The sequence below is a fragment of the Podarcis erhardii genome (genome assembly GCF_964252035.2).
Source record: "Podarcis erhardii genome assembly, chromosome: 1".
Lineage (NCBI taxonomy): Eukaryota > Metazoa > Chordata > Lepidosauria > Squamata > Lacertidae > Podarcis > Podarcis erhardii.
This window is the reverse complement of record NC_138497.1, coordinates 32,535,839-32,560,521: the sequence shown is the minus strand read 5'-3', so window position 1 is coordinate 32,560,521 and position 24,683 is coordinate 32,535,839. Positions and strand designations below refer to the sequence as shown.

The window sequence follows — 24,683 nt, the reverse complement described above, 5'->3', positions numbered from 1 at the left end:
AGATTGTTTTCCTGAAGAAAATCAGAAGGATTCTGAATTTAATAGCCATTTATTCATGATTAACACCAATGTAAGACACAACATACAGAGTATTAATCAATTCAATTATTCATTACCATTTTCAGTTTAAGCGCTTGCTGGTTACAAAAGGCAGAATATCAAATGGGTCCAATTTGTTTCATTAGACAACTTAAAAAATCACTGCATGGTTTCAAAGTGGAAGAAAGGACTTTGAGCAAGTTTTCTTATGCTACTTAACATCCCTATGAAGCCAGATAGTTTATCCCTCCCCATCCCATGACTGCATCACTCACAGCCAACCTATGCAGATCACACTGCTGTGCAGTTCAAGATGTCATCTCAAGTTGTATGTACTCCCACTATACAGGACTGCCTTTAAATAGCCCTAGAACCTACAATTCTCCTTTGCACTAGTGCAATGGGAAGTAATAGCCCCCTGAAAGCTAGACTGATAGAACCAATTGCATCTTTATGAAGGCTTATTATTTTTGATGCCATGATGGTCTAGCAGCCCCAGAAGCAAAGATCACACATGTTTTGGTTCCAAAAATATTTAGTGCATAAATAACGTATAGGCACATTGCTGTGTTAAGGTAGAAAATCTGTCCACTTTAAAGCAGCTTGCATGCTGTTTCCATGCATCATGGGAACTAAAGCTCCCACTGGTAAGGTTTCACTGTCTCTTTGCAACAGCTATTTTCTGTGTGTGAGATTCTTGGAGACTACTTATTAAAGTTGAGTACCTGCACATTTACTGCTCAATCCTGTAATGAGTAAATCTGTTTCTCTGAAGTATCCAAAGTTTATTGTGGGGGAAAGCTGAATTAGATTCTGACAGCAGGACATACCAGCTGTGAACAGAGAAACAGCAGTAACTGCAGCAATTGATTCTTAAACACTAACATCCCATGAAAAATAGAGTCTGGGTTCTCAGCACTAGGTTGCATGAGTGGGACAAGAGAAGCTGATTTTGTCTGTTTACACACAACAGATTATTTTCTCTAGAATTAAAGAAAATACCTTGGGTTAGCCAGTATGTAGATGAAAAAAATCTAAATTTTGTGTTAAAGGGCCCTGGCCAATTTGATTTTAAATGCAGAGCCTGAAATGAAGCAACCTTTGTTATTTCTAGGGCAACAATGGCAACAGGGAATATCCAAGAGCAGCTTGCATCAGTGGGTGAAGAATACTTTCAGCAGCATCTTGAACAAATTTAACAAGGTGCTTTAGTTCCCCATGGTTGGCATAACGACGGCAGGCTTGGCATCAGTAGCATCTTCCTCCTTCCACTGAGAAGTGATTGTCTTCAGCTGTGTGTAGAAATGTACCCCCTGAAAAAGACAAAGAGTCAGATGTTCATATCAGTTTGTGCTGCAGAGTCGCTGGTTTTAGTTTTAACTATAAGGCTGTAGGGGAACCTGCAGTCCTTTTGACTTTGTTGGACTCCAAATTTATCAACCCCAGGCAGCATGGCCCATGGTCAGGAATAATTAAGAGTTGTCGCCTAGCAATATCTGGAGTGCTATAGGTTCTTCACACCTGCCACAAGGCAAAATATATTTTCCTGCTCATTTTCTCTTGTCAGAAATACAGCATGCTGATAAGCCTTCCCTTTGTCTATCTCTTACAAGTTTATCTCTTACAAGTTTTTCTTCCCTCCTTGGCTCCTCCTGGCTTGCTGCAGTTTCTGGAAAGTTCCTGCTCATTTTCTCTTGTCAGAAATACAGCATGCTGATAAGCCTTCCCTCTGTCTATCTCTTACAAGTTTTTCTTCCCTCCTTGGCTCCTCCTGGCTTGCTGCAGCATGCATCATTATATATATATATATATATATATATATATATATATATATATATATATATATATATATATATAAACCTTAATGGATTACCTGTTTGCCGTAGAAATTGGTGTCCCCCCTGAAAGACCCACGAGAACCAGTGAAGGAGAACATTGGCAAAGGCACTGGAATTGGAACATTCACACCAATCTAAAGCAAAGCCAAAATTGATAATTTTATTATAAATCAAAGAAAATGCACAAATAAATCTAAAAAGTGTCAGGCTAGGCTCAAGGTAACCTGGATTCAAATCAATGCTCTGCTGTAGTCTCACTGGGTAAGCACTGAGCAGTTTCTTACTTTGTAACCTCAGGGCCAAAAAAGAAGAGAAAGAGAAAGCTTTTGCATTTTAAAAAACTTGCACGTTGAATGCAGTAATGCATTCAGCATCAGTTTGGTCCTCGGTTCGTTAATAAAATAGCCCTCAGTATCTCGTTGGTAGCATGGCAAATGGCTCCACAAAGGGAAAATGGGGCAAGTGCATTACATTCAGATGGAGATCTCTCAGTATGAAAGGCCACACAGGAAAGAGGACAAGGTTCTTGCACCTTTAGTGTTGGAGAGGGAATTTCCCAACCCTGCTATCCAACAATCTTTTCACTAAGTGATGCTAAAGATGGAATGTGGGACAGTCTGGATGTAGAGCATCTGCTCTGTCATGGAGCTATGATGGAGCTAAAACAGTACCCTAAGCTGTTCAGCACGAAACTCAACCTTTACATACCTGCCCAACATCTACTAAGTGAGAGTACTTCCGAGCAGTGGCACCATTGGTGGTAAAGATGGCTGTTCCATTCCCATAAGGATTTTTATTTATTATTTCAATTGCTTCATTCAGACTGTCTGCTTCCAGAACCACTAGAACTGGTCCAAAGATTTCCTCCTTATAGCAGGTCATATTAGGCTGTCAAGAAAGAAGTAACTTTTAATTGTACCGCATGTCAGATTCTGCAGAAATCTTATTTCTGACACTTAACACAGAAACATCCTTTTCCTTCACAAGTCATCACCCCAAAGGACCCTTCTGTTCCTTTTGATGAAATGGCTACCACTCTAGGCTATCATCCCTCCCTCCAATATTGAACTCGGATGGTGACTGCTGCCAGGATTGTAACCGGAAGGGGAGACTAAGAAACAAGAAGGAGGCTATCACCAAGCTTGGGAGGGGAGAACCCCAAGGTTTGCAGAAGTACAAAAAAAGGAGAACCACTGCCTAATGCAGGGGGTTGTGGAGGGAACCAACAAAAAGCAAGAATGTTGAGGTCTGAATATACTCAGTAGGCAAGAAATGTAGATGAACAATAGAAAGAGGGGGAAAATGGATTCTTCTCTCAACAACTTCACAGTGGACTGGCAGGACGGAATGAAGTGAGGTTGCAAAATGTGTTGTAGTCTTGTGACCCCTACAATGACCCCAGTCATTTATTAACCAGATTTTATCCCATCTTAGAGCATATTCCCTCGCAAGATGCTTTGCAAACATAAACATTTGAAAGGCACATTGAAACATCAGATACCACCAATAAATGCCATGTTGCACAATTGTTCAAATGCCAGTCACATCTAAGGCATTCAAAAATGGGCCAATTTACCATTTTTTTATTCAGGGAAAGGATCTCCACTGCATTCCAGCCTTTATTATTCCTTATCCATCCATTCCCATATATCCACCAAGCATCATTCTTGAACTTCACCACTTTTTGACAACCATTCCACATTCTAGCCACAGCTCACTTCAATAGCCAGGTATCAGGACATTTGCAACATTTCACTATGACATAAAATATAGCTGTAGGCCAACACCAGTCTTTTGAAGACCAAAGGGAAGGCTACCTCTTGGAACATGCTGGAACAATGTTCATGTCTTCCTTAGTTTTAAGGTGTTTTAATTTGCACCTGCTGATCAGTACATCAGCTCACCTTGACCTTCGCAAGGATTGTCGGTCCAACAAAATTGCCATTTTCAAAACCTTTCACTCTGATATTTCGTCCATCAAGAAGGATGCTAGCCCCCTCCTTTGCTCCACTGTCAATCAGTTGACAGACACGCTCCTTGGCCTGGGGACTGATCAGCGGCCCCAGATCTGCTCCAGGCTGGTCTCCTATGACAATACACAAAACCTGTTCAAATCCTAAACTCTTCTTTTTCAACACCTAACAAAAATCAAGCAATAAAGCAAGCAATGTCAACATAGGAAATTAAACATGGTCCTCATGATACAGCCTTGTAACACTGCTACATATTTAGCCCATCCAAGGCTAACTGTGCTCTTTAGCCTTTAGACACAGGTTTATTTTAATAGTGCCATATATTCTGATCCTTTTCAACGTAGCTAAGTAATTAGCTAGCCAGCTATGCAACTCTTCATTTTGGTGACAAGGCAGTGAAGTTCCATAAAGTGAACATGGTTTTTATTATAAGGTTAAATGCAATGAGTGTTCCGAGATCTTATTACATTATGAAAAAGCAGCAAATTTATTAGACACTTGAGAGAAACAATTTAAAGGACAGAAGTTGCACTGATAATCTTCACGGCTCCAAAAATGAGCCTTTAACAAGCACATTACAACACACATTCTAATGCTCTAGATTAGACAACCTGTGGCTCTCCATGTGTTGCTGCATGACCTATGGTGAGGAATGATAGGAGCTGGAGCCCAACAACATCTGGGAGGCCACAGGTTGCCCACTCTTTATCTAGATCAGCAGAAATTGGATTGGATTAAAACAAATGCATCGGCACCTGCATTAACTCGCAGCTTCTTGGCTCTCTCCACCAGTTCGGGCAACCAATTCCGAGCCTCTCCCACCAAGACTGCTGTGGATAATGCCATGCAACGTTGCCCAGCTGCTCCAAAAGCTGCTCCAACCAACTGATTCAGGGTGTTCTCCTTATTGGCATCCGGCATCACTACTCCATGGTTCTTAGCTCCCTAGAATGAAATGTACTTTTTTTTTTAAAAAAGAAGAAGCTGAATATATGTATATATTAAGCAACAGTAAACATCAGTTTAAATGGTCCCAGACCTTCAAGGAAAATGTGGCTGTTACACCAATGTAAAATCAGAACCAAAAAGGGTGCAAGGTGTCACAAAAAGTTTTTTACATTTTTGAGATCTTCTGCTAGATAATTAAGTGTTAATATATGGAGTATTTAAAGGTTTCGTGTTAACCATGCTTAAAATGACTTTGAAGTTTGTTGTTTTCGACTGTAACATCAAAACTTCAGAAATACAATTCAGGACATTAAAATTATAGATTTTTCCAGGATCATCAACAACTATCCTATAAACAGAGATGTCAAGTGGTACATTTTGCGGAGTTTTACCATATTGGCCTGCACTCTCTTGCCGTTCTTGGAACCCCTTTCATAGATATATTCGCCAGCCTGATTAGATCCTACAAAGCTGATTGCTTTGATATCAGGGTGATCACAAATAAAATTCACCGCTGAAAAAACAAAACAAAAACAAAACACTGTTCATTATATCTTGTCAACAAAGAGCTCTCCATCTTTGTGCTGTGGCAACAATAACCTAAACAAATAAACCAAATTTCTCCCTACATATGTTAAGTAAAATAGAAACATCGTCACACCTCCCCCCCCAACTCTTTCCCCCCTTTCTTCCTAATGTTTCAACAAATGAAACTGATTTGTAAAAATGTCACATGGGGGGGAACATGAGAGAGAAACATTGCACATACTTTTGTAAATCAAGAAAACCTTTAATAAAAATACATTTTTAAAAATTAACCAAATTTCTCCCTCTCCCACACTCCAATGTTCTCACAGAACGTCCTTAAAACAAAAACACTCTCCCATTTGGGATATCTACTTGGCTCACCAAGCCTCACACCTTCCTTGTTCCCAGATCACTACACAAACACATGATCTGGACAAGCAAATAACCTGGTCACACTTGCAAGTAGGGAAGACCAAGAGTGGTAGAAGGGGAAAATTTTTTCCTAGCCTTTCAAGGCATACCTCTTGAAGGAGTGGGGAATTTGCACCTGTGATTACCAGGATCAAAGTGGGAAAGATGGAGAAGGCGCTTACCGTATTTTTCGCCCCATAGGGCGCACCGCCCCATAGGACGCACCTAGGTTTTTTTTGGGGGGGGGAAATAAAGCCCCGAGAACAGCCTGCTATCTGCAAGCCTAGGGAGGCCAGCAGTAAGTCACGCCGGTCTCCCCAGGCTTCGGAATGCAGGCAGCTCGCCCCAGGACAGCAGGCAGCTCTGTGCAGCCATCGGGAGGCAGGCGCGACTTTGCGCCCTGCTCCGGATGGCTGCGCAGAGCTGCGCTCGCCCCGGGACTGCAGGCAGCTCTGCGTTCGCCCCATAGGACGCACACACATTTCCCCTTCATTTTTGGAGGGGAAAAAGTGCGTCCTATAGGACGAAAAATACGGTATTTTTAAACAGTTAAAAGAGAACACAAGCACCCAATCTTGGCTATATAGCACATCCTTGCCTGCATGAAATCAACATGATATCAACCCCACTCTGCCCCTACACTACAGCCTTGGAGGCCTGCCCTGCAATTGTTATTGTTATTATTAGCTATTTATTAAATTTCTATACTGCCTTTCATCTGAGGATCACAGGGCCTGGGATAAGAGGAATGTTTTTGCCTAGAACATTTTGTAATGAATGGCGCCATGCGAGCCTCCCCTGGAATTACCTGCGTGTTGTCCGTGGATGATGTTCAGTGTCCCATCAGGGGCTCCAGCATCCTGCAGCAGCTTTGCAAGAAACATGAGGGCTCCCGGCACCCGCTCAGAAGGCTTCATCAAGAAAGTGTTCCCGCACACCATGGCCATGGGAAACATCCAGAGAGGAATCATGGCTGGGAAATTGAAAGGTGCTATGCCTGCGCACACTCCCAGAGGCAAGCGGTAGGTGTAAGTGTCCATATCTTTAGTGATGGAGGGAAGGGTCTCGCCCAGCATAAGGGATGTCACACTACAAGCATGTTCAACGACCTCTGCAACAAAGAACAGGGACTTCTCAGTTTATGAATCTCCCTGGAAATGCTCTTTCCAATGCCCTCACGATCTGGCTCGCTTTTGTAGCTCCTTCACTATAACTGATACATTCACTACCATCCAGAAATACTTCCCATTCCGACAGGGATAGGATTCTGCTTGAGAATTACTTCAATTCAGATAATTAACGGGTGAGGTGGATTCCTGTCCAAATGGAGACAGGAACTCTGCTAACTAAGACCTACATTGGCTCCCAGTATGTTTCTGAGCACAATTCAAAGTGTTGGTGTTGACCTTTAAAGCCCGAAACGGCCTCGGCCCAGTATACCTGAAGGAGCGTCTCCACCCCCATCGTTCTGCCCGGATGCTGAGGTCCAGCACTGAGGGTCTTCTGGCAGTTCCCTCATTACGAGAAGCAAAGCTACAGGGAACCAGGCAGAGGGCCTTCTCAGTAGTGGCGCCCGTCTTGTGGAACGCCCTTCCCATCAGATGCCAAAGAGATAAACAACTACCTAACATTTAGAAGACATCTGAAGGCAGCCCTGTTCAGGGAAGTTTTTAATGTGTGACATTTTTATGTATTTTTAATCTTTGTTGAAAGCCGCCCAGAGTGAAGAAGAAGAAGAGTTTGGATTTGATATCCCGCTTTATCACTACCCGAAGGAGTCTCAAAGCGGCTAACATTCTCCTTTCCCTTCCTCCCCCACAACAACCACTCTATGAGGTGAGTGAGGCTGAGTGACTTCAGAGAAGTGTGGCTGGCCCAAGGTCACCCAGCAGCTGCATGTGGAGGAGCGGGGACACGAACCCGGTTCACCAGATTACGAATCTACCGCTCTTAACCACTACAACACACTGGCTCTCTGGGAAACCCAGCCAGATGGGTGGGGTACAAATAAGAAATAATAATAATAATAATAATAATAATAATAATAATTCTACCATAAAAGAATACTGTCAATATTATCAAAAAGATATCAGAAAGGAAAACAAAGCTCTTAGCATTTTAGAATATACTCGAAATATACAAAGCAAAATATACAAAGCAAAAAAAGCAGAAGTGTTGTTTAAAATTCACAGAGTATTCGGAATTCCTTCTTGAAAGGTTACAGAAGGGGCTATCCTCCCAAGGCCCTAGAACGCCTAGTACTCAGAAGTATTCTGCTCTTCCCTCAGCCCGTGAAAAGCCATTTTCTATGTACAGCAAGAGGTGCCGGCAGCTTACGGAGGCCTCGAAACACATCTCCCTCAGCATCAGCCAGGGTCTTCCCTTGCTCTAAGGTGATCAGTTTTGAAATTTCTTTCTGGTGATTAAAAAAAAGAAAAGAAAAGGTAATGAGAATTCCTGAAACTGAGAAAAGGGAAACTCAACAAAGGTGGAAATAAAGCTCATCTACTGAACCAGAAGGCAAGAAGCAAGATTTACTGTGCTGCAGGAGGCCAAGTGCAATAGTAGAGAAAAGCCACTCTGCACATGAGTAATCACCACCCTGCCCCCATCTTATTCCTGGCTGTACGCAGCTGGTGGATGGGTCATTTGGACCACTGAGAGTGAGAATAAAATGCAATTTTGCAATAAATAAATAAATAAATAAATAAATTCTTAAAGACTAACAATGTTATTCGTTTTCAGGACTACAGTCCATCTTGTTTCTAGGCAGCCTACAAACTCTATGTAGAGCAAGATAATACACCTCCTGAACAGGGTAAAATTATTTAATGTGAGAAGAGGCTTGTACACATTATTTTGCTCATTTCTGTAACGATTTTGTAGGGAAGGCTATCTTAATTTCCATTTTATAGCCAAGGGCACTTATTTATTTAATAAAATTAGTATAACACCTGACTGAAGAAACCTCCCCACCACAAAGCGTTTTACAAGAATAAATCAATAACATTATCAGGACCCACAGTTTAAAAATAACTGTTCAAAACACACACAATCTGGTCAGTCCAGTTCCTCACCAGATTGTCTTTGATGAGCTGTTGGTATCGCAAGAAGACTTGTTGCCGACTCAGAATGGATGTCTCAGCCCAGCTCGGTAGAGATTTCTTGCACGAAGCCACTGCTGCTTCCATCTCACTTTGTGTAGCTTTGGGGACACGACCAACCACTTCATTGGTGGCCTGTTAGAATAGTAAACCCAAAAAATGGTCATTATAAATGTGCCACCGACTCAGGGTTGCCTTAACTCAGGAATCCACAAATTGTGGCTAAATTTCAGGGGCCAACTATTATCTTCTAGCAGCTAGCTGCAAAGTCTAGTCCAGCCCAACCTCAATTTCAGTGGGTCACTCTTTCAAGTAAGGATATTTAAGTTTACGGCCTTAAATTCATTATAAACAGAGCAATCCTGACACCTGACGTGCAGGGAGTGGTAGAATGCTGTGGCCATTCCTGCAGTCCATGACAGCTGGGATGGAAGTTTATTATTTCTTTGCACAACACCCACTCAATACCCATTACAAGGGTTGGGACAACCAGAACCCGGAAACAATAAGTGAAATGGCTCCAAATCTGCTGCAACAGACTTGCATGTCCTGTGCAAACAGAAAATGCTTAGCCGATTATGAACCTTCTTCTTTGAAGGCACTAATCAAGGAAGGGTGTCATCTCTAATATATAGAAATGGGATTCCTTGAGAATCCAAGATGGGGGTGAATGGCAAACTTTTGAGTCTCAGCTCTCTGAATAGGTCTCTGAATAGGTCTGCCGGGGAGGAAAAGGAAATGCAGCATGCTTTGCTAACAGCACATGAACTCATGCCTGACAATCAGGGATTTATTTTAGGGACTGTGGTAGATGACCCTTGCTCTGAAAAACGTGGGGAAAATTAAAGGGTTCAGGAAATCAGACCAGACCAAATTTCATTAAATCATACACAGACTGTTGGGGGTCCGCTAACTGGGCCCAATCTGCCTTGGTCGACTTTACTAAAACAAAACTCTACAAGAGAGAAAAACTCCCAATAATTACACAGATTAAAATAGCTCAGAAAGAAAGAAAACATTAAGCACAAACTTAAGCTAATTAACATAAACGCTTACATTTAAATCTCAATAGTCTGAGCAAGATGCTGTCAAAAGCCCAAATAAATGCTGACCGCTGGCTGGCTGTGGAGAGATCCCACCAATCCAGGTTTTATGGGAACTTAGACCATGGGTGTTTACCTCTTCCACCCCACTTACTGTACCTTGTGACACTGTCCTTGAAGCCTTAACAGGAGACATCTGTATGCAAGCTCATTATTTTTGAGGTTCTAACCCATTCCCACAAACCAGTCTTAAAAGGGGCGATATCACCACAGGGACACACGGCTTTAAAGTTGCCAGACTAGCCTCCACATAAAATCCGTTGTAGTTTGCCCCACTAGGAGGACTCAGGAGTACATTAAGCAAAATAATGTCAGTGATTATGTACCTACGCTTAGTGTCTTAAATCTTAAGCCAGGGATGGGGAACTCATAGCCTTCTGGATGTTACTGTCAACTCTCATCAGCCCCAGTCAGAATGGTCAATAGTCAGGGATGATGGGAGTTGTAGTCCAGCGACATCCAGAGGACCACATGTCCTTGCCACTGCTCTAAGGTAACTGCTTTAAGTTCCAGCCAAACAACTTTATTCCTCTGTCGGTGAAAAACTGGACCACATGACAGCTCATGCAGAAAGACGTTTTAAATTTTCAAGCTAAAGACAGCTTTGGAATTCAGACTTCTTAAGCAATTCCATTTTAAAGTGTTGCTCCTGAGTGCCTGTTCCTTGTTACACTGGTCAACTGCACAATCCAACCCTTTCCTGCCTCAAAGAAGAGAAGCACAAAAGAAAAAGGAAATTTACTTACTGGGTTGTGAATATCAATCCATTCATTACTTTTGGAATCAACAAATTTGCCATCAATGAACAGCTTGGTTGTTGGCTGCAGAATACAAAGGGTTGGTCAGTGTCAGAGTTTATCTGAATGCTGAAATACCAATCAAGCTAAACTCTTCCACATACTTAACATAAGGATTAAGTATCAATTCTTTTTTCCTTTCTCTCCCTCTAATTCTCTTCACGGAGCTGCAGTCATTTATCCACATTTATCTGCAACCAAAGTTAATGAATACTGCCAGAAAAGTGGGTTGAGAATTTGCAATCCACAAGATTGTTTAAAGCCAATATGCTTGCAACTGAAACTTTATTTTGGAAGAAACCAACTCACCACTGAAGATGAATAGGAGGATGAAAAATGCCAATTTGCCTTCCTCTGGATCTACAAGATGGAAAAAACAGGAACACAGAACTTACTCAGCAGCACAGCTACAATTTTCTGTGAAGAAATTCAGCTACCCTAAATTCACCCAAGGCTGTGCCAGGAACAGTCGATGTATTCATTTTCAAACTGCCATAATTTACTATTGCTTTGTGTCATATGCAAATTTGTGTTCTCTTTTGCAGGTGGAGTAGAGCGCCAAAGACTGAACTGGGGCCACAAATAAGTATTAATATGCCTGACAAACATGGAGAAATGAAGGCCCTGAAAAAAGACTGGGAAAATTCAGGGGCGGGGGAGAATGTTTTTCTGTTTTTCCCAAAGTCTCTTTTTTCTTTTGGCTTTCTCCCCAAATAAATAGAAAAAATCTAGGTTGCGGGGAATGGATTATGAAGTCATTTCCTTTAGAACGATGAATGAAATGTTTAAGACAAAATGTTCCTATATCTAGTCCCCCAAAATTCTATCTAGAAACGATGTAACAGGAAGACTTTTTTGTAAGACTATGTACAGTATCAGATCATTACAATTCCTGTACACAAAGGACAAGCAAATCCTGAGTTGCAGACAGAGAACAACCCACAAATGCAGGCGCAAGATGCATTTCTGAGTTCTCTTGAACCCCTCCCCCCTCCACAAGCCAATTTCAGGTGGCATTGAGTGGTGTACGGGAAGGAAAGCCCTTGCCCAAAGCTTCTGCTGATGAAACTCATTAGTTGAATCCCACCCAAAAGGAAAGGGTAGAGAAGCTTGTTTCAATCCATGCAAGCCTTCAGTTTTTAGACGTTCATGATAAATATGAGATGTAATAAGAATAATTCTTATTTGAAACATACATTTATGCTTATGAGGTTTCGGGGGAAAGTACTAGACTGTATAAATATTACCTTTGGGGGGGGGAAAGCTAGCATTGTCAGAGGATAATATTATTTTAAATTATCTATCTATGACTTGGAATTTGACAACTGGTCAACATAAATAGATTCTCCGCACCCTCACTACTGCTAAAATACTGATATTGATAGAAGAGATGACAACTATTGCAAAATACAAATGGAGAGCTTATAGACATAGACTGCATATAGACAAATATTGTTATTTGGAAAGCATTTATAAAAATATAGTAGGTTATAAATAAATGTATATGTATTGGAATAATAATTTCATTTATAGACCTTTGTGTTATATATGTATAGAATTATAGGGGTTTTTGTATTTTTATGCACCTTTTCTTTTCCTTTTTCTCACTTTATTTTGTTCATCTGAAATCTTTTCAATTGTAAATTAAAAAGTCTCCATAATAAATATGATGGCAACATACAGTAATCCATAGCTTCTCAACCACGATTCATACTCACCTGAGATATGGATATACAGTGGTACCTCGGAAGTCAAACGGAATCCATTCGACTTCCAAAATGTTCGGAAACCAAGGCACGGATTCGGATTGGCTGCAGGAAGCTCCTTCAAAATTGTCAGGAGAAGGAACTTCCTATGTACTTTTAAGCCATTTGCAAATATTCCCTTGGGTTTGTAAGACGTTTCTCCATAACACTCATTAATCACAGCTCTTCCTACCTTTCAGAGCTTTTAGCCAATGAGTGAGCAGGCTCCTATCTCACAAAGCAATTCCTTCAAACGTTCCTTGAACATTTTGCTTTTGTTCTACAAGGGCAAGAGATTATTTTATGTTTAAAGGAACTCAAAGTCTGGGCCTGATACAGCTGTACCCCCCTGCATGAACTCCCACCCTGTATCCATTTGTCAAAGAAAGCCAAAAAGGTTTACGGCTCCTTCCCCTTCTCCAAACTTCTGTACTGTCTCTTTCAAGCTTCATAGATGAGACTGTAGTAAAGAACCTGCAAGATTTTCCATTGTGCATTTCATTTGGAACTACAGCATGTCACACAGTTGTAGAGGGCAGTAACCAATTCAGTAGTCATTTCAAACACAACTTGTGGTTAATTAAGATCAACAACACATATGTTAATTCTGTACTGAGACAGGTTGTAAGTCACTTTGGGGTTGCCCCAGGGTTGCAATTGACAAATAAACAAGCAAATACTCTGCAAGGCAATTAGAGAGTTGAACTGTCATGTATGAACGGATCCCTGCATGTACTTGGCCCCATAATCACAGAGCGGTGTGTGTTCAAGGCGGCTATGCACACTTACCACGGAGGAATTTAGCAGAACTAGCCTCCAGGTAAATAGGCATAGACCAGCGTGCACTGCATACATTCAACAGTGCTTTAGACTTTGGAAAAGTACAATCTAAAGCAAGGTGGGCAGCAGATAAGCCCACCAGCCAGTTTTCCGTGGGATTCTTCTTGCAAAGGGCTCCTGCCTACATGGATCCCGGTCTGATCCTACAACACGCTTTGCGATGTCCTGAGGCAGCTTATGCACACTCAGAGATAACTGAAAGCAAAGGGGAGCGACTGCACCTTCGCCTTTCAGAAATCCCGAGTGTACCCTCGCTTCGCACGTGAAAAAGGAAGCGCGTTCACCCACTCAAGGCTGAAGTTCGCTGGCTCCTGCGAAGCGATCCCCTTCGCCAGCCAGATTTCATCGCCTTTTGCAAGGGGGGCGGAGCGAGTGTGGTGGGACGAGAGTCGATCCCGCTCCAGGGGCTATTCCAGGGGGGTGTAAATTATCCCCCTGCCCGCTCGCCCGTATGTGTGCTTGGGAGTATTCAGGAGGGCAGGTGAAATGGAGGAAGGGACAAGATCTCCCGCCTCCCGCGGACCCGAAACCCCCAAGAGGAGCCCCCCTCCCCACCCCAGTCTCTTTCGGGGCCGCTCCCCCTCCAGCATGCAGTCTCACCCCGAGCCAGAGGCGCCGCCCTCCCTGAGACCCCCGAGCTGCCGTCACCGCCGCCATTCTGCCAGCGACCACCTGCCAAAGGGCACCCCGCCCACCTCCAGCTCAACGATCGAACCCCGCCCGAGCTTTGAGCTTGGCCAATGGAATCAGGAGTCCCGACGTTTTCTCCTCCCCTTTCTCCCTTAGCAAGCCAATGGGATAGTGCTGGAACCTGGCTCGGACCCGCCCCTTCAGCTCCGGGTTTCGATTGGCTACGTTGCCGTCAACGCCCCCTCTAGACGGAATCTGATTGGATGGCTCTCCCCCCATCCCTGCTCTCTCTCTCTCTCTCTCTCTCTCTCTCTCCTAAATCACGACCTAGTGGGAGGAGTGCAGGAGGGAGGGGGCGGAGCAAGGTTTGTTCGTTCGAAAAGGAAGCGTCATATGTTTAGGTTCCCGCGTGCAGGCGGCCGGGTGTCACGTGAGGGGCCAAAATGGCGGTCTCAACGGAAGGTAAGAGGTGGTGGTGAGGAGAAGGTGAAGGTTTCCCCAGTTTTGCGAGTCTCTCTTCCACTGGCATATTAATACTATAATTTGTGTCCACTTGCTTGTCTCTCACTGGGTGGGCGGGGTATAAATAACTAATTATTATTATTAAATTATTATGAGTACGTGTGCATAGGGTGGACCGAAGCTGTCGCATGGGAACTATCCTCACTGAATACAGCGGTCAAAACAAAATAAAAAAATTTTTCTTTCCAGTAGCACCTTAAAGACCAACTGAGTTAGTTCTAGGTATGAGCTTTCGTGTGCATGCACACTTCTTCAGATACATGCACACTTCTTCAGCCTTGGTATCTGAAGAAGTGTGCATGCACACGAAAGCTCATACCTAGAACTAACTCAGTTGGTCTTTAAGGTGCTACTGGAAAGAAAAATTTTTTTATTTTGTTTTGACCATGGCAGACCAACACGGCTACCTATCTGTAACTGAATACAGCGGGTAACTTTATTCCTCAGAAAACCTGCTCCAGTTAGAGCTGAAATGCTACTTAAGCGAATTCCTCAGATTTTTTCCTCAGATCTGGAAATAACTGTTAGGGTTTATATTCACATTTGATGCTCTGTTCATCCAGTCAGGCTCTAAAGAGGCATAGAACAGTGGCAGTGCGTCTCGTGTCTTGAATGCACACGGTCCCAGTAATATCAGGCTCAGTCAGTAGATCATGAAACTCTTAATCTCAGTCTTGGCTTTGAGTCCCGCAATGATTGGAAGTATTTTGGTTGTTCTTCTAGGCACAGACTTGGAAGCCTCCCTGCTGAGCTTTGAAAAGTTGGACCGGGCTTCACCGGACCTCTGGCCTGAACAATGTAAGTTGCACTCAAGTGGGAAATGTGAAAAGGCATGGAGGATCTTTGGTGACTGTGATATTGCTCTGACTTACAACCGGCTGTTAGGATGTTACTGACAGTGTCTGCATGTTGAACATAAACCTGTCTCAGAACAGTCTTCAAAAATGCACCATAGAGTGGTACTCAATAGCCTCCCAATAGTAGCATCATTCCTGGTTACATGGACATGGTGGCAGCAAGTTCGGGCTGTGTGGGCATGTTGGCACATCCAGTCCAGAACTCCCACTGTTTTGCTTGTGTAGCCCCTATCACTACTGTGTCTCACTCTCACACTGCCCCAGTTAGCAGCAACAGCACTGCTGTTGGGAGGGCAGTTGCCTGGTACTGTGCCAGTCGCTTCTGTGCACATGCACATTCATTTACATAGGCATGCTCATACACTTTTGTTTAGCAAGCATAACAAATGTTTAGTTGAACTAACACGTTTTAACTATTGTGTTTTCTATCCTTTCAGTATTTGTGTTTTCAAAGTGGTTTTAAAAATACATATTGGCTAATTGTGAGTAAGCACTTTATTATAGCCAATCCAGTTTAAGGCTGCAGTCCTATGCAGAATTAGCTGGGAGTAAGCCTTACTTACTGTGAACTTTACTTCTCAGTAGAGAGAAGTACAGGATATGTGTATAAGATTACACTCAAGGGCTCCAGGTGTGTGTTTCGATGATGGACCAAAGAGAAATCATTCAAATTACTACTGAGCTGCAAATGTTACAGAAGCAAATAATTAGTGTTGCATTTGCACAGTCACAGAATTCAACATGAATGTGAAGTAATACATGGTACAAATGAATAATCATTTTATGCTGAATATCTCTAGCAATTTAACTAGTGGAGTTAGCAACAGAAATCATAAATTGCCCTTGAAGTTGTAGAGAAAGTTGTAGTCCAGTAACTGTTTCTGTTTTGTCTCCAGTACCAGGTGTTGCTGAATTTGCAGCTTCTTTTAAAAGTGTAAGTAATTTCTCACTTGGATTGACAATTCAATACTAAACATACCTGCTCAGAAGTAAGTCCCCATAAATTCAGTAGGACTTAAGTCTAACCATTATTCACCTAGGCCCACCAGTTTATCACCCAGTGTTATTCCCACTGTGTTGTTCAGAAACCTGATATATTGCCCAAGCAGGCAAAGATATCCCATTTCATGCAAAAAGCTGACTAAAAACTAATTCTAGACTTGGATGTTGTAGCTAACTTGACAGAGCTGACCCATCCATTAGCCAGGGTAAACCAGCAGATTTTAGGTCTCCATTAAAGTAGAGCAAATTGGTATGTTTTTCACTTATTATAGTTTTTACACTGTTTTGTTGAGTTGTTGGCCTTCTCTGCCTGAGGCACCAAAGTGTCTTGAGCCATCTCTGCAACTTGCAAATTCTGGTTGTGTGTTTCTTCACTGGAAGCTTAGCAACCTGCCATATTCAAGGACAACTGAAATGGCCTTTTTTGAAACTCCTTTTTTAAAAAATAAAAAATAAAAATTGATCTCTTAAACTCATGACACTTTATGTCTTTTTTTCAGCCTGCTTCTTTTATTTTTTTAGAAAAGCAAGTTTTGCATTATATATTTTTTAATATTTGCAACCATGAGAACTTTTTTTAAAAAAGGCTGGATTTTTAGGGTGTCATAAAATAGGAATCTGACCAGTGGGTCATAAAGTGGTTGATGATAGTTATATTCTATGTAAGTGTCATGGAAATGTAAAATGTAATAATTTTCATACTTCTGAGTTAGGAATCTATTGGTGTCTGGACACTGCATGCTGAGTTTTGTTCTGTCTGCTACATTAAAATTGTAGTAATTTTTTTGTAGTTTATACAACATTGTGTAGCTATTTAGAACTTGACTGGTGATTCTGTGTAGTCTGCATGTGCCAGTGCTGATATAATCTTATTTGAATTGTACTTCTATGCTTACAATGGGAATATTTTGCAAAAACAATATTTGCTAATATTTCTTATTTACATTTTGATCCTGTTTTTCAAAGAAAAATTAGCTTCGTTCTGCTTCCAGTTCTGCTTCCAGCAGCTAAACTCCAATGTAATTAACAATTGCTATGTAATGCAAAATGCTGTTGGGGAGTAGATTTTGATCTGGTTTTGTATTCCGGCATGATAAAAGGGTTTCTGGCTCCTTCCTTCATTCTGACAGCCTCAGCAATGGTAAATGGTAAAATAAAGAATGTGCGTGGTTATTCAAAAACTCTACAACTAATACTGCAACCTTAATTCCACTTACCTGAGAGTAAGCCCCATAGAAAACACATGCTCTGTATCAAAGTAGAGTGGAATTTTATGCAATTTGACAGCTGAGCCTATTTTCTATCAGCTGGTTCCAGATATTAGAAATATTTCCCAGTTTCTGTTTATCAAAGACACAGGTAATCACAACTTTTCTATATATGTGTGTGTATTTTTTTTTTAAATAGCCCATCACCAGTTCTCCTCCCAAATGGATGGCTGAATTAGAAAATGATGATATTGACATGTTAAAAGGTGAGTTCCTGTCAGTGTTTGAGCACTTCAAATGACTGGAATTAACAAGCCCAGTATAGTTTGTCTTTAAAACTACACAATAGTTAAATAATTCTTTTTTATCTTTTTAAGCTCTACTCAAGCATTCATCTGAATGTATGTGGGCAAAAGATTGTGATGGGGGGGGGGGACAGGGGTGCACACATAAGCCCACCCCAGTGTCCCTGCACACACCTCATTCACAGGAGACCTTTCCATGCTGGGAGGGAAAGCTTGAAGGGAAGATTAAAGGCTTTGGCCAAGGGTGTGACCAGCCAATGTTCATCATGTATCTGTGATTCTGGATCCATTCATTGAACCTCAGACTTGGAGAACATCATGCAAGATGTGTATTTCAAGGACTTGGAGAACATCATGCAAGATATTCTCCAAGTCCTTGAAATACACAGGAGTATAAAACAACTAGTGAATTTCTGTATGTAATACTAGTTTCCAGAATAGTAGTAGTAGTTGTTGTTGTTGATGATGATGATGATGATGATGATACAACATTCTGGGAGTGATAAAACCCTTCTTTGAAGTATATGTTTCAATTTTTCTGTATAACCATTTTAAATTTCATGGTTAATTATTACCACAGTCTTATTAAATTTGTTACACATACTTCACCAGCAGGTTGCAGGGCATTTTTAATTTTTCTTCAATAAGTGTCTTACATAGATGCTTCAGATCAGGCTAGATGTAGGACTGGATGTTGGATTTGTATATCTATAACAATTTTTTGTCTACATAGTCTTTAAACCAGCTCCAGTCATGCAAGCTAAGCTTAAGGATGTGGCGAGAGCAGTTTGTAGCCAATTAAATGGACTAGAGCAACACTATGTGAAAAAGAAAGAGAAGAGCTGTAACCTTAGACATATTTGGACAATGGTGTGCCAAATACATTTTGTATAATAGAATAGTGACGATACTAAAGAAACAACATGAAGAGTCTTTGCTAGGAATTTATTTCATGGCACATCTTAAGCCACACTTCTTCTTTTTTAAGAGTTGGGGAGTCTCACCACAGCTAATCTAATGGAGAAAGTGAGAGGTCTGCAGAATCTAGCATACCAACTGGGACTAGACGAATGTAAGTAGATAGTTGCTAAGGTGCATTATGTTTAAAAACTGTAGGTCTGTTGCTTAATTTTCTTATAGAGCCAAACTTTACATATTCAGTAAGAACATATTCAATATTTCACTTGTGAGAAATAATACAATAGCCAAGCATGTATGATATTGCGCTGTTAGTCTCCTGAAAAATTAACAGTATGGCGTGGCTGCATCAGTAGTAGAATATCTCTACAAGCAGTTGCTGGGTTCCTACAACAATTGTGTGTCTCAACGATTTAGGTGGGATGTTTCTCCTGTTTCTTTTGTGAACCTCGCTGATGTTTTGTAATAGTAACCCCATAAGATAACTGAAGTATGAATTCAGAGTACTTTGGAACACTTCTTACTTGAAGATGAAATTACTCTATTAGGATTAAGTACTGTCTTATGATATGCAAGATAAATAAATAATTATTTGAATCAGTTTATGAGAGTCACAACAAAAGCTATCTTTCAGTATCCTCTAGGTGGCAGCAAAATGCTACCTAGAGATAATTGGTTCTCCGTGATGTTTTTGTAGCTTTTTAGATTTGGATTGAGTTCTTTTGCGAGGTGGGAGTGTTAATCACTGAATTATTATATTGTACTGAAAAATGAAATCAGAAAGATTGTCTCCATGTAGTAATGTTGATGGTCCCTTATTTTTGTGGAAAGGTTGATAGAGAAATTTCTACTGACTTTTTTTTATTCTTCGTTAGCAGTTTGCAGGTTTAGGCATTATAATTCTCATGGTCAGTCATTGCTCTCTCTTGAGATTAGATTTGATTTTTTGTTGAGGAGACAATTTATTTAGGTAATTCTGGAGTTCAATTGGTTTTTAAGCTATAAATTTATAGTTCCATGTACTAATATTTCTCATTATAAAACTGTTGCCTTTCTTTGCTGCTCTGACATTTAGAATGTTCCTGCGTATTGTATATGACCACCGAAAGCAAGCCATAAGAAAATTACCTTAATAACTTAGTTTGTAACTTATTGTGGTACTATCCTGCTCATTAGGATCCTCTGTACAGTTAGGTAATGGCACAATCAAATCTTAGTTTAATAAGCAGAGATATGCACAAGCTTCAGACACCTACCTCCAACTGCTTTGTTTCTCCCTTTGCCCAAACCAGAGAGCAGATTAAACCATGATTTCTTGTTAACATCTGATTCAGGAAGCTGTAGAAAGACAGGATAGGACAGAACTTTTAAGTTATGGCTTCCATATCCTGGCTTGTTCAGCAGCCATTAACCATAGTTTCCTGGTTTATACGTAATATGAAATCACAGTTAAATGCATCTTCCTGGTTTGTTCATTCGTGCAAAGGATTAAGCAGAGTGATTGCATTCAGGTGCCTGAAGCTCATGAATAGTTTAATAAGATGAGATGAGATTTGATTATTCAAATGTTACCATTAAATAACTTGTTTGGAGGATCATAACTCTTTACATAGCATTTATGTACCACCTTTCAATAAAGTTCTCCCGCTGGCTTACAAAATAAAAACACTAAAAATCCTAAAACAAATAGCAATAGCAGAGAGAAGACAATTCATTTCCTACAACTTGGTAGCAAGAGAAGGGGATAAACAGGCCTCATGAGAGAGGACATTCTGTAGTACTGAAGCCATCACAAAAAGGCCTCTTGGGTATGTCAACCTGATACGCATCAAGGATGCTGGCCAGCTAGCTGTCCACAGGCAAAATCCAGCCCCCCCCCAACACTTTTGCTGGGTCTCTGGTAGTTCTGTCAGATTATACTTGAGGTATGCTAAAAAGTAAAAATTTAGAGAAGCTCTGTTCTGCAAAGGCAGATATCTGTCGGTAACAGTCTATGCCAGCGGTAGGCAACCTAAGGCCCGTGGGCCAATCGCCTTCTAAATCCAGCCCGCGGATGGTCCTAGAATCAGCGTGCTTTTACATGAGTAGAATGTGTCCTTTTATTTAAAATGCATCTCTGGGTTATTTGCGGGGCCTGCCTGGTGTTTTTGCATGAGTAGAATGTGTGCTTTTATTTAAAATGCATCTCTGGGTTATTTGTGGGGCATAGGAATTCGTTCATTTTTTTCTTCAAAATATAGTCCGGCCCACCACATGGTCTGAGGGATGGTGGAGCGGCCCATGGCTGAAAAAAGTTGCTGACCCCTAGTCTATGCACTGAAAAATTGCTCATAAAAAATGGTTACAACGCACATGCAATGTTAGTGCTACCTCTATATAAGCATGGTTCAAATGCAGTGTTGGCCTTGTAAGGCCTGGGGCATACCTATACTAAGATGGTGCCAAAACTCTGAGGGCATCTGGCTGGCTAAAGCTGTTCTGCATTGATAGCACCAATGTTGCAACAAGCTCAGCACTGTCAAGATTGTTGGTGGCTTTTCTGATGGTATGGGACCAGGCTACCGAATATTAGTCTCTAGTCCAGCAGCAGACTGTGATCAACATTCTGCCTCCCTTCTCTCTCCTCATTCCCCACTTCCCACTCTGGTCATGCTATTGTGGGGTTTCACCTGTCATAAGGTGGTCACTTTGTGTAGCAAGGTATGGTTCTATCCCCCAGACAACTATCTGGAACAGAGTGAGTGCAAGAGTCTGAGCATTCCTGGTTTAGGTCCTAGACTACTCCAGTACATGAGATGGAGTAAATTCCATTGCTGGGTCTTATTGAGATGTATGTAATGCTTGATTGAGATGGCTGTCAACCAACTGATAGCTTCCATACAGCCATACAGTTTTAGGTGAGCCATGATAACAGATCGGATACCTTTTTTTAGATCAGGGATAGCCAGTTGCAATCTACAGGCAGCATCAGGAATGCAGCCAGTTATCTAGTCCCTGTTAGGCTCATTGTGTTGAGAAAATAATCTGAGGGTGAAGACAAAGCTGAGACTCTTCCATGCTCATATTTAGGGCAGGGCGGGGAGCGAATGGCTAAAATCAGTTGTTCCAGAAAGCAGCAGAGTGTGACTAGAAGAACCTTGTGTCTACGTTGCATTAAAAAACAACATGCTAGGATCATATGTAGAACTTTCCTATACCCCATCAGATGTATGGATAAATGTAGCATGGTCATAGGTTCTGAAACTTTCTAGTGTTGCCCTCCATGTTCATCTTGCTGAACATGCCTTAATGTAGCATTGGGTACTCTCCAGGGTATCATGCAGGAGACATTCTCCCAATGTGGAGATGTCAAGGACTGAATTTGGGACTTACCATGGAGGCTTAGCTCTTCCCCTCTGCAACAATAGGTATAAAAGCCTCTGATTTGGGATGCAGGCACTCTGTACAATCTCAGCGGCACTACCATTCCATCGTGTGGTCCAAGGATGAGCTCAGCACCAGTAGGGAACATAGCAAGGTGCCTTATACTGAGACAGCTCATTCGTCCATCAAAGACAGAATTGTCTAGCCTACATTGACTAAGAGCAACTCTCCATAGGTTTCTCCCAGTCCTACTTGAAGATGCTGGGGATTCACCCTGGGTTGCTTCTTCTGCTTGCCACAGCTTTCTCTTGTGCTTGGCATATTTCTTTTTCCAGCACTCAAAAGCTGCCCACCAGATCACAGGGCGGCCCTGCTAGAGCCCCTCTGATTTTCATCATCCCACCTCAGAGGAGGAGCAAAAACACTGCCATGCTGTGCAAATACCAATGGATGGAAGAGAAGCCAGGCACATAGGGTACTTACCCAGGCTCACAATCACTTCTGTCTGGAAGGAAAGGCCAGCCTTCCCATAAGCCATGGCTGAAGAGGCTCTTGCTGACTGGAAGATTCCTGCAGATCCTGAGATCCATGGAAGAATCTGTCCCGCATGATTTTAATGCATCCAGGCTGCTGTTTCTGTATAATACACTTGGTTTATATTTTGTATTGATCTCTTGTTTTATGATGCTTTTTAAAAATGTTGCGCCTTGGGATAACTCTGCAGCCCCCTGGTTAACAACCACTGATCTGGACGAGTAGTTTATACAACATTGTGTAGCTATTTAGAACTTGACTGGTGATCTGCATTTTTTGTACAGTGGTACCTCGGGTTAAGAACTTAAGTCGTTCTGGAGGTCTTTCTGGGTTAGCAGAGTCTGTAACCTGAAGCGCCTGTAACCCAAGGTACCACTATTGCTATTTGTGTAGTACAGCATAAAATGCAACCAAACCTCAAGTTTAAATAATAGAACAGTTGTGATATGCAGAGCAATGGTTCAGAAAGAGCTGGTTTCACCTCGGAGAATTGGCTTTATTAAATACAAAGCTACCATCTGTTCTTGAATGTAGTCAGAATTACTTTAGCTAAAATAATTTGCAGCAATGATTAGACAACCATGTAAAATTTTACTTTAAAATATTTTATGATTGTCCTACACTTAATGAATTCATCTGATGTTAATTTTGTATTCCCTGATATGCACAAAGTATCATAAACCACATCAAAATTCAGAGTTGTTGGTTTTTGGTTTTGTTTTGCTACAATGTTTTGCTACCATGGTCATGTAACTGCGTAAACTGTAGAACTTACTGTTTGATACCTAGTCTCCAAGGAAAATAACAAGCTGGCATTTCGACATTGGTTTGAAAGTGGGAGTGCTTTATGATGAACAGAGGGCTTGGAAGTTCTCCTGTAACTTGATAACCATGTTTATGTAGGTTTTTGTGTATGGAAGGTGTGGCTTGCTAGTATGCCATGAAAGAGAATTCTAGAAGCCCACATGGGGTTGCATCCTGACTAAGTTAGTTGAACATGGGGCCCATTGAAATCCGTGAAACAAATTAGTCACAATTTGACTTGCATTCCATTTATTTAAACTAATTTAGTGTGGATCCAACCCATGTACAGTACTTATTTTGTGTTGTGTTGTTGCCAAGATGCTGGCTTCTTTTGGAATGAACATGGATGTTCTGCAGGTTCTGTGGTTTGCTTCTTGTGTTTCATCTGATACTCAGATAAGATATATTGACTCCAAAATGTGTATGTAATGTGGCAAACAATATAAACTTCAGGTTTCTCCTTTTAAGTCTCTGGTAGCAGGCCGCGGCTTCATTGGCTTGGGGTCATGGAAACATATACATCGGTCTCTTGCCTACACATTTCAAGAGAAATTTCCATGTATGTATACATGGGATCAGAGCACAGAGAGATGCTAGAAGATTGTAGTCCTACTTTCCACACATAGTCGTGGGAATCTAGAAATAATTTAGTAGTAAGAAGAAATAAGAAGCTGCTGCTAGATCAAGTTGTTGCTGGTAGGGAGCCTACAAAAGCAGGACCTGAGTACAGCAGCACTTTCCCAGCCTGCAGTTGCTAGCTGGGAACAGCTTTTGCAAGGAAATAGACTGCACTGTGGGCCAGGCATGTCCAGAATCTGTTTCGGGGGCCCAAATGTCCATTTCAGGGACCCAATCTAGACTGCCGGTCGATTTAATTTGGCCCTCTTTGAAAAAAGTTTGGGCACCCTGCTGTAGGCTTCTGAGAAACTAATCAGCTATGGAGAGTACTTAGGTTTCCAGCACTCCTAGATGTATGTTAGACCTCACAGGCACTCACCCCAGTGCTCAGCCTGGGATATATATTTTTTTTCCATACTTCATTCTTTTTGATCATTCTAGGTCTCTTTTGACACACATTCGTGTGCTGTTCACATGCAGAGGAACAAGACATTCACCTTTGTCTTTGCTGCACATCACGCAGCTTGGCTTGTTTACTCACTGTTTTGTTTTGTTTTGTTTTTTATGTGTGAGTATTTCAGTTTCTAAAAAGAGCC

At 41.5% G+C, this 24,683-nt stretch overlaps 2 protein-coding genes across 4 annotated transcripts in view; one reads left to right on the top strand and one right to left on the bottom strand.

Moving 5' to 3' along the window:
* Positions 1–30: 30 nt before the first annotated feature.
* Positions 31–14,063, bottom strand: ALDH6A1 (aldehyde dehydrogenase 6 family member A1). Its single transcript, XM_081862304.1, has 12 exons — positions 13,927–14,063; positions 11,051–11,101; positions 10,691–10,765; positions 8,815–8,976; positions 8,075–8,153; positions 6,546–6,848; positions 5,191–5,312; positions 4,606–4,795; positions 3,782–3,963; positions 2,586–2,765; positions 1,913–2,011; positions 31–1,352 (listed from the first exon to the last, which is right to left on the bottom strand). Exons 1-12 carry the CDS (start codon positions 13,981–13,983, stop codon positions 1,248–1,250), a joined length of 1,605 nt encoding a protein of 534 aa, XP_081718430.1. The 5' UTR covers positions 13,984–14,063; the 3' UTR covers positions 31–1,247.
* A 197-nt stretch (positions 14,064–14,260) lies between these two features.
* LIN52 (lin-52 DREAM MuvB core complex component) overlaps positions 14,261–24,683 on the top strand; it is a 38,846-nt gene continuing 28,423 nt past the window's right edge. The window contains exons 1-5 of one of the 3 annotated variants that reach the window (XR_014157780.1): positions 14,261–14,418; positions 15,202–15,276; positions 16,232–16,269; positions 17,745–17,811; positions 18,839–18,922. Coding sequence is in view for 1 of the 3 variants with exons in the window: in XM_081867131.1 (XP_081723257.1) it covers positions 14,400–14,418; positions 15,202–15,276; positions 16,232–16,269; positions 17,745–17,811; positions 18,839–18,922 (283 nt within the window). In the remaining 2 variants the exon portion in view is untranslated. The remainder of the gene's footprint in view (positions 14,419–15,201; positions 15,277–16,231; positions 16,270–17,744; positions 17,812–18,838; positions 18,923–24,683) is intronic. The other 2 variants (XR_014157779.1, XM_081867131.1) reach the window with 2 other exon arrangements.